At 37.4% G+C, this 12,216-nt stretch overlaps 1 protein-coding gene across 5 annotated transcripts in view; it reads left to right on the forward strand.

Annotated features, from left to right (window-relative positions):
• LOC131276544 (A disintegrin and metallopeptidase domain 3-like) overlaps positions 1-12,216 on the forward strand; it is a 125,550-nt gene that overhangs the window by 11,375 nt on the left and 101,959 nt on the right. For all 5 annotated transcript variants that reach the window (XM_058289829.1, XM_071212666.1, XM_058289832.1 and 2 more), the window contains exon 3: positions 1,182-1,237. In XM_058289829.1, coding sequence (XP_058145812.1) covers positions 1,182-1,237 — 56 coding nt within the window. The remainder of the gene's footprint in view (positions 1-1,181; positions 1,238-12,216) is intronic.

The following is a 12,216-nucleotide window of genomic DNA, read 5'->3' on the forward strand; positions in this document are numbered from 1 at the left end:
CATGTCTCAATTTCTTATGAATATAGTAAGAAAAAACTACTTATTACATCAAAATAAACCTCACTGGACCAGAACTAAAAAGAAAAAAATAAAACATCAAAAACAAGCTGGTGCAACGATACCGCTCTAACAAAATTTAAGGAAAAGTACTTTTAGAGATAAAGGGCATTAATTATTGATGAAAATATCATATTTATTGGGAAGATATCACCATATTAAATATATTTGCTCTCTACACAAGCTCAAAAATACGTAAGGCAAAATATTATAAAATAAAAAATGAAATAAACACATCCATAATAATTGTGGAAGATACCACGGCACCTTTAAAAATAGCTGTAGGGTTACAGAAGACTGAAAAACACAACAAAGAAGCTTTAAAATGACGTACAAAAGTTCATTGAATGGCAAAGTTCATGTTCTTTGCAAATGCACATGGAACATTTTATTTACCAGACTCAACCATGTGCTAAGGTTAATTAAAGCATATGGTTTATGATTTCACAGGTTGGGTTCAGTCTCTTGAGCTTATTAGGGAATGCCCTTGTGATTATCACATGCGGAAGCAAGCAGGACTGAGAGGAGACATTAAATGATAATTGAGTCATTAAGTGTGAAGCTTGGATGTCCATCAGAAATATCAGGAGTTGGACTGAGCTTCTCACTTAATGGGGGCTGTCCTTGGAAGTTGTGAAAGTTGCATGAAGTGATCCCCTACAGCTGAGGGAATCCCCAAAGAGGACAGAAAGTTGACTTACTCCCAGAAGCACTGCTTAATTCACTTAGTCTTAAATGAGTATCTATGTTCCATTACTTTAGTTTCAATTTATTTGTGCTGGCAACTGGAATGTGGAAGAAAGGTGATAAGATTCAAGTTTTTTGAAAGATTACTGTGCATTTCTGAGTGTAATCTTCATTTAATCAAGGGTAATGATTGATGCTCTTAGTTTTGAAATAGATTTAGAAATCCTTGATTTTATTTAAATTTAATTATAATCATCATTCTTTCAATACTGAAGATATAATATACTTGTATATGTATACGTAATTTTGAGACATACAGGATGCCATCCATATGAAAGAGTATATATGTTTCAAAATAGTTTATTTTAAAATTGACTTTTTTCTTTTAAGTATTTGGATTTTTTAGTAATTACCTTTCTCTGAATACCTTGCTGCAGGTAACTTATGTCATCAAAATTAGCGGGATAACATACACTCTTCAACTTGAAAAGCAGTAAGTGTCCATTCTTCTTTTCACACAGTTATTAGTTCCTTAAATTTTTAAAATTGCTACTTTAAATTTAGCATGAGAAGAGCATGCATGTTGTATTTATTTTAAAATCTGTAATTTGGTGGCGAACTGAAACAGTCGGAAAATAGAATACGGGTTTCCAGGAACCATAGCAGGTGTACGGAATGAGGAGGTAATGCTTAGTTGGTAGAGTTCCTGTTTGGGGTGATGGAAAAGTTTTGGTAATGGATGGTGGTGATGGTAGTCCAACATTGGGAATATTATAATTAACACCACCAAATTACATATTTTAATTTCTGGTACTTTGCATCTGTTGGCTTTTATAAAGGGGATTCATTTGGAATAAAAGCTTGCTGTTCCAAGGTCATGAAAAGTCCAAATGAGGCTTACTATCAGAGATGCTTTCTCATAAAGTCAGCGACTGTTGATCCTGGTGTTTTGCCACATGGTGAAGCAAGGTGGCACCGATCTCTGCCCAGGTTTCAGCTTTCTCCTCTGGGTTCACACTTTCCTCTTGAGCTGCACCGTGGGCCCAGTTTCTTGGGGCTTCCTGCTGACGTGATCCTGTAGTCCTCTCTCTCATGGCACAGGGCTCGTTTCTTTCCGTGCCTGCTGTATTGGTCTCAGCTGCTCTGCTCTCTTCCCAAGTTCAGCTGTAAGCTACCAGGCAAACTGCTCATCTCTCCCCGTGGTATCAGCTGTTTGAGCCTCTCCTCTCTGTTACATGGCAGGACCAAAAATGGCAGCGCTCTCTTCCTGTGTCTGTCTGAGTGAGTCTGTTTATATTAGACCCAGCACTGGGTGGGGACTCAACTTGAGTCACGCCTCACTGATGTAGTCCAAGAGAAAGCCCTAGAGCAATGTCATCAAGTAATCGGATCAATGGCTCCTCAACTGAATTCAATGCAATCAAAGGGTATCACACCCAGAGGAACAGATTAGTTTACAAGCATAGTCTTTCTCTTTTTGGGACTCATAAAATAATCTCAAGCTGCCACACTGTCCTTTGAATTTGCTTATTCTAATTATTGCATAAAAGTGAGCTCATATGATATTTGTCCTTTTGAATCTGGCCTGTTTCATTCCACTGAGGTCTTCAGGGTTCGTCGATGTTGTCACATGTATGAGAACTTCGTTCCTTTTTACAGCTGAATAATATTCCACTCAATGTATATACCACATTTTGTTTATCCATTCTTCTGTTGATGGACACTTGGGTTGCTTTCACCTTTTGGTTATTGTGAATAATGCTGCTATGAACATCGGTGTGTTAATATCTGCTTGAGTCCCTGCTTTCAATACTTTTGGGTATATAACTGGAATCGGGCTTGTTAGATCATATGGTAATTATATACATAATTTTCTGAGGAATAACTGAACTGTTTTTCACAGAAGATGCACCATTTTACATTCCCACCAGCAATGAAAGAGTGTTCCTATTTCTCCTCATCCTCTCTAATACTTGTTATTTTCTTTTTTTTAAAAAATAGTAACCATTCTAGTGGGTGTAAAATGGCATCTCATTTTGTTTTTGTTTTTTTATCCCCTCCCTTGTGGCTTTTTGTGTGCTGTCTGCTGTCTGTGTCCATTTGCTGTGCGCTCTTCTGTGTTTTTGCTTGTCTCCCTTTTGGTTGCGTCACCTTGCTGAGTCAGCTCTCTGCGGCATTCGTGGGCTAGGCAGCACTCTGCAGCACCCGGGCCAGCGGCTCCGTGCAGTGTGCGGGCAAGCCTGCCTTCACAAGAAGACCCCGGGACGCGAACCCAGGTCCTCCCATATGGTAGACAGGAGTCCAACTGATGGAGCCACAGCTGCTTCCCCTTCATTTTGGTTTTGTTTTTCTTTCCCCTAATGACTAATGATTCTGAGCATCTTTTCATGTAGTTACTGACCATTTATATACCTTCTTTGTAGTAAGATGTATTCAAGTCTTTGCCCTTTTAAAAAATTTTCTTTCCATTGTTAAGGTAAAAGATTTTTTTAATATATTCTGGATATTCCACCTTTATCAGCCATACGGTTTCCAAATATTTATTCCCATTGTATAGAATATTACTTTACTTTCATGATAAAGTCTTTTGAGGTCCAAAAGGTTTTAATTTTGATGAGGTTCCATTTATCTATTTTTTATTAATGTTTTGTTGATTGAGCTCTGGGTGTAAAGTCTAAGAAACCATTGACTAACACAAGGACCTGAAGACTATATATCTTTTAGAAGTTTCATAGTTTTGGGTCTTATATTTAGATCTTTGATCCATTTTGAATTGAGGTCATGAGGTAGGAGTCCTCCTTTTTTTGCAAGTGGAGATCTGTTTCCCAGCACCATTTGTTGAAGAGACTATTCTTTCCCAATTGAGTGGTGTTTGCCCCCTTGTCGAAAATCAGTGGCCACAAATGTGAGGGTTGATATCTAAGCTTTCAGTTCAATTCCATTGGTCTATATATCCATTCTTGTGCTGGTACCATTCTGTTTGGATTACCATGTCTTCATAGGAAATACTAAGATTGGGAAGTATAACTCCTGCCACTTCATTCCTCTCATCAAGATGGATTTATTTTTTTATTTTTAAAGAAGCTTTAGATTACATAAATGTTACAATGAAAATATAGGGGATTCCCATATACTGCTCCCCATTTCCCTTCCACATGTTCCCCCCTTAACAACATCTTTCATTTGTGTGGTACATTGTTAACAATTTATGAACACATGTTGAAGCATTGCTACTAAGCTGGTCTATAGTTTACATTATGCTTTACACATAGCACCACGCAATTTTACAGATTTTGACAAATTGTATTATGGCCTGTATCCATCGTTATAATATCATGCAGAACAATTCCAGTAGCCCCCAAAAACCCCATGTTACACCTATTCTGCCCTCTCCCTCCCCTTAGAAACTCTGGTGACTACTGCCTTTATATCGATGTTCAAAGTTCTTCATTATTAGAATAATAAGTCTACTTTAGTCCACCGTCGCATTCCTACTGAATGTTTTGTTCATTCCTCTATCTTGATCATTTTGGGATGATGTTGCCCACTCTGTTTCTGATTAAGAGGGGACTTAGATGCCATGGGGAAGATGGCTTGAACTGTCTTGCTTGCAGTTGTAAATTCTGTTTTTTTTTGGATGGGCATTGTCCACCATCATCATTTTGTTAGTTGTCCTGGGTGAGTCTGATGAACCGGAGAGTAGGTGTTGGCTGCAAATTAGCTCAGATTTGGGGCTCATCCAGCATATGAACATTTGGAAGACTTAAGTCTCTGGGACATATATATATTCAATGGGTACGGTGCTAATTATAGGTTCAAATAAAAGGGGCAGAAGAACCATGTGTAGGAAAATTATAAATGATATAATATGTATAAATGCTATGATCAATTGGGGAGATAAATTACCATATATACCGAGGTAAGGCCCACTGACAGGGTACTGATCTCCTGGGGTAGTTTTCCCTGCTTATAATGTCTAGATGCCTCCAGAGCCCTCAGGGGCACCCCTGCTTGAGGCACTGTTTACTCTGGCAGTCAGTGGGATCCTCTTGAGATATGCATATTGGCTTTTCCATTTCTGCAAAGAAGGTTATTGGAATACATGCCCTTTATCATGTTGATGAAGTTTCCTTCTATTTCTAGAGTTCTAAGTGTTATTACCAAGAAGGGGTGCTAGATATTGTCAAATGCCTTTTTGGTCTCAGTTGAGATGATCATGTGGTTTTTTCCCTCCATTGTGTTAATATGGTGTATTACATTAAGAGATTTTCTTATGTTGAACCAAATTGCTTCCCAGGGGTAAAATTCATTTGATCATGTATAATTCTTTTAATATGCTCATGCGTTCAGTTTGCTAGTATTTTGTTGAAGATTTTGGCATCTCTGTTCATAAGGGATATTGGTCTATGGTTTTATTTTCTTTTATTTTTATCTGGCCTTGGTATGAGGGTGATATTAGCATTGTAGAATGAATTAGGGATTGTTCTTTCCTCCTCAATTTTTTGGAAGATTTTTGAGCAGAAATGGAGTTGTCTTTTTGTAATGTTTGGTAGAATTCTCCTGTGAAGCCATCTGGTCCTGGGGTTTTCTTTCTTGAGCTGTTTTTGATTACTGACTCAATCTCTTTATGATTGTGGTTTTTTGTTGTTGTTGTTGAGATCTTCTATTTCTGCTTGAGTCAATGAAGGTGATTTGTGTGTTTCTAAGTATTTGTCCATTTCATCTAGGTTATCTATATTAGTGGCATACAGTTGTTCATAGTATCCAGTTATACTCTTTTTAGTGGGGACAGTGGTAATGTCCTGCTTCTCATTTTCTGATTTTCTGTATTTGTGTCCTCTCTCTTTTTCTTTGTCTTCCAGCTAAAGGTTTCTCAATTGTATTGATCTTTTAAATATCCCCAATTTTGATTTTGTTGATTCTCTTAATTTCGTTTTGTCTGCTCACCTTGGGTTTAGTTTTCTCTTTTCCTATTTCTTCTCATTTTGAGGTTACATCTCTAATTTGAAGTTCTTATCTGTGAATGTAAACAATTAGAGCTATATATTTCCCTCTCAGCATTGTCTTGGCTGATCTCAGATGTTTTTGGTATGTTGTATTTTCATTTTCATTCACCTTACTGTACTTCCTCATTTCAGCCATTGGCTGTTGAAGAGTATGTTGCTTAATTTCCACATATTTGCTAATTTTACACTTCCTCCCTATTATTCATCTAGCTTCCTTCCTTTCTGATCAAAGAACATGTATGATATGATTGCAATGTTTTTGAATTTATTGGCACTTGTTTGGTGACCTAACATATGGTCTGTCCTGGAGAATGATCCATATGCAGTTGAGAAAAATGTGTATTCTGCTTTCTTTTGAGTGAAGTCTTCTATAGATGTATGTTGTCTATTTGGTTTAGACTATTGTTCCTTACTGATGAGTTGATCTGTCAATTATTGAAAATGATATATTAAAGTCTCTTATTATTAATGTAGAACCATTGACTTCCTCCCTTCAAATTTGTCTGTATCTGCTATTAGGTGCATATATATTGATAATTGTTCTATCTTCTTGTTAAATTGTATATAATGACTACCTTTTTTTAGAATTTTAATTTAATTTTTAAAATTGTTTTTCTTTTAAAGTTAATAGGTCACACAAAATGTTACATTAAAAAACTAAGAGGTTCCCATATACCCCACTCCCCACCCCCCACCGTTTTTTAATTGTTTTTTTGAGGATGCGTAGATACAAAAAATGCTACATTAAAAAATATAAGAGCTTCCCATATACCCCCCCACACACCCACCCCACTCCTCCCACATCAACAACCTCCTCTATCACCATGGCACATTCACTGCACCCAGTGAACACCTCCCACAGCACTGCTGCCCCACAAGGATAATAGTTTACATTGTAGTCTACATTCTCTCCCACCACATGCAGTGGGTTATGGCAGGATATACGATGTCCAGCGCCTGTCCCCTCAATATCATTCAGGACAACTCTGAGTCCCAAAAATGCCCCACTTCATACCCCCTTCTCCCTCTCCTTGTTCCCAGCAACCACTGTGGCCACTTTCTCCACATCAATGCTACAATTTCTTCCATTACATTAGTCACAATAGTTCTATAGTAGAATATCAGTAAATCCATTCTAATCCATATTTTATTCCTCCGTTCTGTGGACCCTGGGATGGTGATGTCCATTCCATCTCTAGATCAAGAGGGGGCTTAGATTCCACATGGATAATGGGTGCAATTCTCCTGCTTGCAGTTGTAGGCACTCTCGGTTCCCTGGTGTGGTGGTTGACCATCTTCACCTCCCTGTTAGCTGACCTGGGTAAGTCCAATGAACCAAAGAATAGGAGTTGCAACTCTGCTGAGGCTCAGGGCCCAGCTGGCACATGGACAGTCCAGAGATTCAAGTCTCTTGAGTACACACCAACCCTAGCATCAACCACAGGTTCAGTAAAAGTTATAGTTACAAATGACAACTGAGGGAATGCTGAGTTCCTACCCAGGGGAGCTCTATCACATTCCCCAATGGACAAGCAACAATCCCCCAAGTGCAACAGCAAAGACCAATGAAGTAGGATGGTCCAATGATGAGCCCTTGATACTGATGACTATTCTTATGAACCCATGTGCCTGAAATATGATCTAGACCTAGAGCTGCAGGGTGCCTAAGAGTTACCTCCTAAGAGCCTCCATGTTGCTTAAATGTGGCCACTCTCTAAGCCAAACTCAGCATGTAAATGCATTACCTTCCCCCCATTGTTGGACATGACTCCTGGGGATGAGCTGCCCTGGTGCTGAGGGATTATTACCAATCACTAACTGGTGATGCAACTAGAAAGAGACCTTGAATAAAAGGGTCAACTCAGACCAGCAGAATATCTCAGCCTACATGTAGGATCATGTGTTAAAAACTGCTTTTTGACCTTGAATAAAAGGGGGAAATAGAAAAGACAAATGAGTTTATATGGCTAAGAGACTTCAAAAAAGAGTTGGGAGGTCTTCAGAGGGGTTGTGCTTATGCATGCCTCAGCAGGATCACAGAGACTGCCAAAGTAGATACAATCCCAGGTACTAGTGCTCCTGAGGGCTATGGAGACACATAGGTTTCTATGGTATTGGAAGATGGCTCTAGTGTTCAGGGCCATGTCAGTGGGCCCTACTTTGGAATTTGTGTCCTGAGTGTGGTAGAGTTGGACTCAGATGTGACCTTTCTACACATGCACCTTCTGTCACTTTTATAATGACCATCTTTGTCCTTCATAACCCTTTTGACTTAGTCTATTTTATCTGATATTAGTGTAGCTATCCCAGCTCTTTTTTGGTTACTACTTACACAGTATATTTTCCCCATTCTTTCATTTTCAACCTATTTGTATCTTTGAATTTAAGTAAGTCTTTTGCAGACAGAATATAGTTGGTTTATGCTTTTTTTATGCATTCTACCAATCACTTCTTTTGAATGGAGAGTTTAATCCATTTACTTTTAAAGTCACTATTCAGAACTTTCTTCTGCCATTTTGCTGTTTAACCTTTGCCTTTTTTTGTCTTTCCAATCTTCTGTTAATGCCTACTTTTATATGTATGTTTTTTTTGTGTGTGTGTGTGAGTATTGTACTACATTTAGTGTCTTCTTTTTTCTCTCTAGATATTAACCTCCACAGACAGGTTATGTTTTATGATTTCAATATTAAAAAAAATTTTCAGACTTCTCTTGTCACCTAACAGGTTTATTCTAAATAATGTCCATGTGCACTTGAAAAGAATTTGTATGGGCTGTTATTGCTGGGTAAGGTGTTCTATATATTTCAGCTAGATCTAGTTGGTTTAGAGTGCTATTTAGATTTTTATTTCCATATTGATCTTCAGTTTAGATATTGTATCTAGTATTTGAAGTGGGTTATTGAAATCTTCAGCTCTTATTGTAGATCAGTCTATTTCTCCCTTCAATTCTGTAAATTCTGGTGCTCTGCTGTAGATGCTTATGTGTTTATAATTGTTAAAAGTTCTTGTTGAATTGACACTTTAAGAAAATATTATAATATCCCTCTCTGTTTCTTGTAACAGTTTTTTTGCTTAAGTATATTTCATCTGATATTAACATAGCCAACTCTGCTCTCTTTTGATTACTATATGCATGAAATACTTTTTCTGTCCTTTCACTTTAAACCTATCTATCATGGATCTAAAATGAGTCTCTTGAAAACACCATATAGTTGGATCTTGTTTCTTTACCCATTCTGCCAATCTCTGCATTTTTTTGAAGAGTTTAATCCACTTACCCTTAAGGAAATTATTGATAATCAAGATTTACTTCTGCCATTCGCTATTTTAAAAAATTCTTGTCTTTCTTCCACTTTCCTTCCAATACTGCATTCCCTTTTGTTTAGATGATCCCTTTATAATAAGCCAGTCTGCATCACTTATCCGTCTTGTGTAGGCTTCTAAAATATTTTCTTTATGCTTACCATGGGTATTACATTTAGCATCCTAATTCTGTGACAATTCACTATGTGTTGATTCTAACTTCAACAGCTTACACATACACAGTAGCTATATCTCTCTGTCCTTTTTTTGCTGTTCTTATCAGAAATTACATTTTTATGCATTGGGTGCCCAGTGAGAAAGATTTATACTAATATTTTATACATATAAATTTTAGAAGTCTTTAAAAAGTAAAATACGGCATTACAAATGAAAAATGAAATAGTACTGGCATTTATATTTATCTGTAATATTATTTGCACCAGACGTATTTATCTTCACCTAGCATTGAGATACTGTCTATATTCTTTTCCTTTCAATATGCAGGACTTTCTTTGGCATTTGTTCAAGGTATGTTCTAGTAGTCACAAACTCTCTCAGCTGTTGTTTTAATGGAAATGTCCTAATTTCTCCCTCATTTTTGAAGGACAGCTTTGTCAGGTATATTATTTTTAGGTAACAGTCTTTTTATTTCTTTCAGTACATTAAATAACTCAGACAGCCTTCTGGTGTCAATGTTTTTAATGGAGAAATAGGATGTTAATCTTACTAGGGATCATTAACATGTGGTGTGTCACTTCTTTCTTGCTGTTTTTAAGATTCTGTCCTTGTCTTTGAGATTTGACAGTTTGTTCATGATGTGTCTCAGTGAAGATCTGCTTTGGTTCATCCTGCCTGACATTCATTGAACGTCTTGGATTTATATATTCATATCTTTCATCAAATTGGGGAAGTTCTCTGCTATTATTTCTCTTGGTATTTTTTCTGGCCTTTATCTCTCTCTTCTCCTTTTGGGTCTCCTATGATACATATATTGGTACACTTGCTCATGTCCCACAGGTTTCTTAAGCTCTGTTAAAGTTTTTGTTCATTCTTTTTTCTTTCTAATTCTCCACATGAAGACACTTTCAATATTCTTGTCTTTGAGGTCACTAATTCTCTCCTCTGCCTCCTCCAATCTATGCTTGAACCCTGCTGCTGTAATTTTCATTTCAGTTATTGTACATTTCAGTTCCAGAATTTCCATTGAATTCTTTATAATTTCAATTTTATTATTGAAATTCTCCTTTTGTTCATATATTGTTTTCCTGATTTCCTTTAGTTGATTGTCCGTGTTTTCCTTTAGTTCATTGATCCTGTTTATGAAAGTTGTTCTAAGATCTTTGTTAAATAATTCCAGAGATTATGCTTCCTCCAGAATATATTCCATCAAATTCTTTTTTTCATGTGTCTTAATCATATTTTCCTTCATCCTTGTATGTTTTATATATTTTTTCTTGAGAACTATATACACTGTGTGATTGGTGTGGTGACTCTGAAAATCTAATTCTGTCACTCCTCAGTCCACCAGATGAAGATCAATAAGAAAGAAAAAAGAAAATAAGAAGGAGTAAGAGAAAAATAACCCAGAGGAAAAAAGTTATGTACCACCTTTCCAAGTCTCTTTTTATGGTCTGGTAGGAAGCCATCATCCCTGACCATCCTTCAGTGATCCACTAGACCCAAAAATACAAAACAGAGAAAGAAGAGTAAGATGAGGAAGAAGAACCACTCAACCAAAAAGGAAAAAGAAACAGCACAAAGAGGTGTATTGGCCCTTTATTTCCCAGTAGGTACTGGTATAAGGTCAGAAGATGCTATTTTTGAGAGAAAGCAAGGCTAGCATCTGTACCAAGCTTTCAGGTATCTATCAGGCTAAACAACATAAAGAGAATGAAGAAATTCAACCAATATAAAAGTACACCAGACATGTTGTGATATTAGAAGCCTCTCCTGCAGAAAAGGCTTAAATTAAGGCCAGAAACTATGCTGGACCCAGACTAGGAAACTCCTACACAGAAGGACAAAGACAAGCATACAAATACCACCACCAACAACAAAAACAGTCAAAGGAGCTTCATTAGCTCTTTATATTCAGGTGGTAGATTGGAAGTGCTCAGAAGGCTGAACCTGGGGACTGCCTCTATGTTGATCCCACAGGGATCCGTGAGACTGACCTTGACCTTCAACCCCAGCTTTTAGAGATAGGTTTCTCTGTCATCCTTTGCCCCAGCCAGTTGCTCCCAGAATTTGGGACATGTTGCTACAGACACAGCTGTTTTTTTATCTGCTGTCATTGGGCTGAGCAATGGGAACTAGTCACTGGTTCATGTTTTTGCTTACAAAAACTGAACTCCCTGCAGTCTTTCAGTTCCTCTGGGTCTTCTGTATTTTATCTAAATGTCCATTTTTGTACCAGGTTACCACTTAAATCTAATCTCTTTTTTTAGCTCCTTCATTTTTCTAGTGGAGGGAGTGAGTTTTAAATTTCATACTTATTTCACATCTGTACAGCCCCCCTCAATCAGCAAGTTCTATTTAATGATTTATAGTATTCATTTTTTTACTCTACATATATATTTTAACTCCATCTTTAATAGAAAATAACAATCATGATATGTATGATGGATAGGCTCATGTGTCACCTCAGCAGGTAATGATGCCCAGTTGTTTGGTCAAGCAAGCCCTGAGCTAATTGTAATATAAGGGCATTTCATGGACTTTAATCACCAGTGAGTTAATTGCGTAGATGGCTGATTACATCTACAATCAACTAAGGAGTTTGCTGTCGCAGTGAGTGACATCTCATCCAATCAATTGAAGGTCTCAAAAGGGGACGTGATTTCAGTATTCAGAGAGAGATTTCCAGTCTCTACTTCAGACAGCCAGTGTCTCCTAGGAACTCATGAAGGACCTTCATTGGAGCCCCTGGTTTGCAGCCTGCCTGTGGAATTTGGACTTGTGCATCCCCGTGGTCATGTGAGAGAATTTTATAAAATTCATACTATTTACAGACCTCTCCTTTTGGTTCTGTTTCTCTAGAGAACCCAGCCTAATACAGTATATGATATTGTCTTCACCCTTTGCCATGTAACTTTTAAGTTCCTGTCATCAAGAGATGGAGTATATACATCCCCAAAACCCTTTGGATCTGAGTGTGACTATG

Source organism: Dasypus novemcinctus, chromosome 29, assembly GCF_030445035.2.
Source record: "Dasypus novemcinctus isolate mDasNov1 chromosome 29, mDasNov1.1.hap2, whole genome shotgun sequence".
Classification (NCBI taxonomy): Eukaryota; Metazoa; Chordata; class Mammalia; order Cingulata; family Dasypodidae; genus Dasypus; species Dasypus novemcinctus.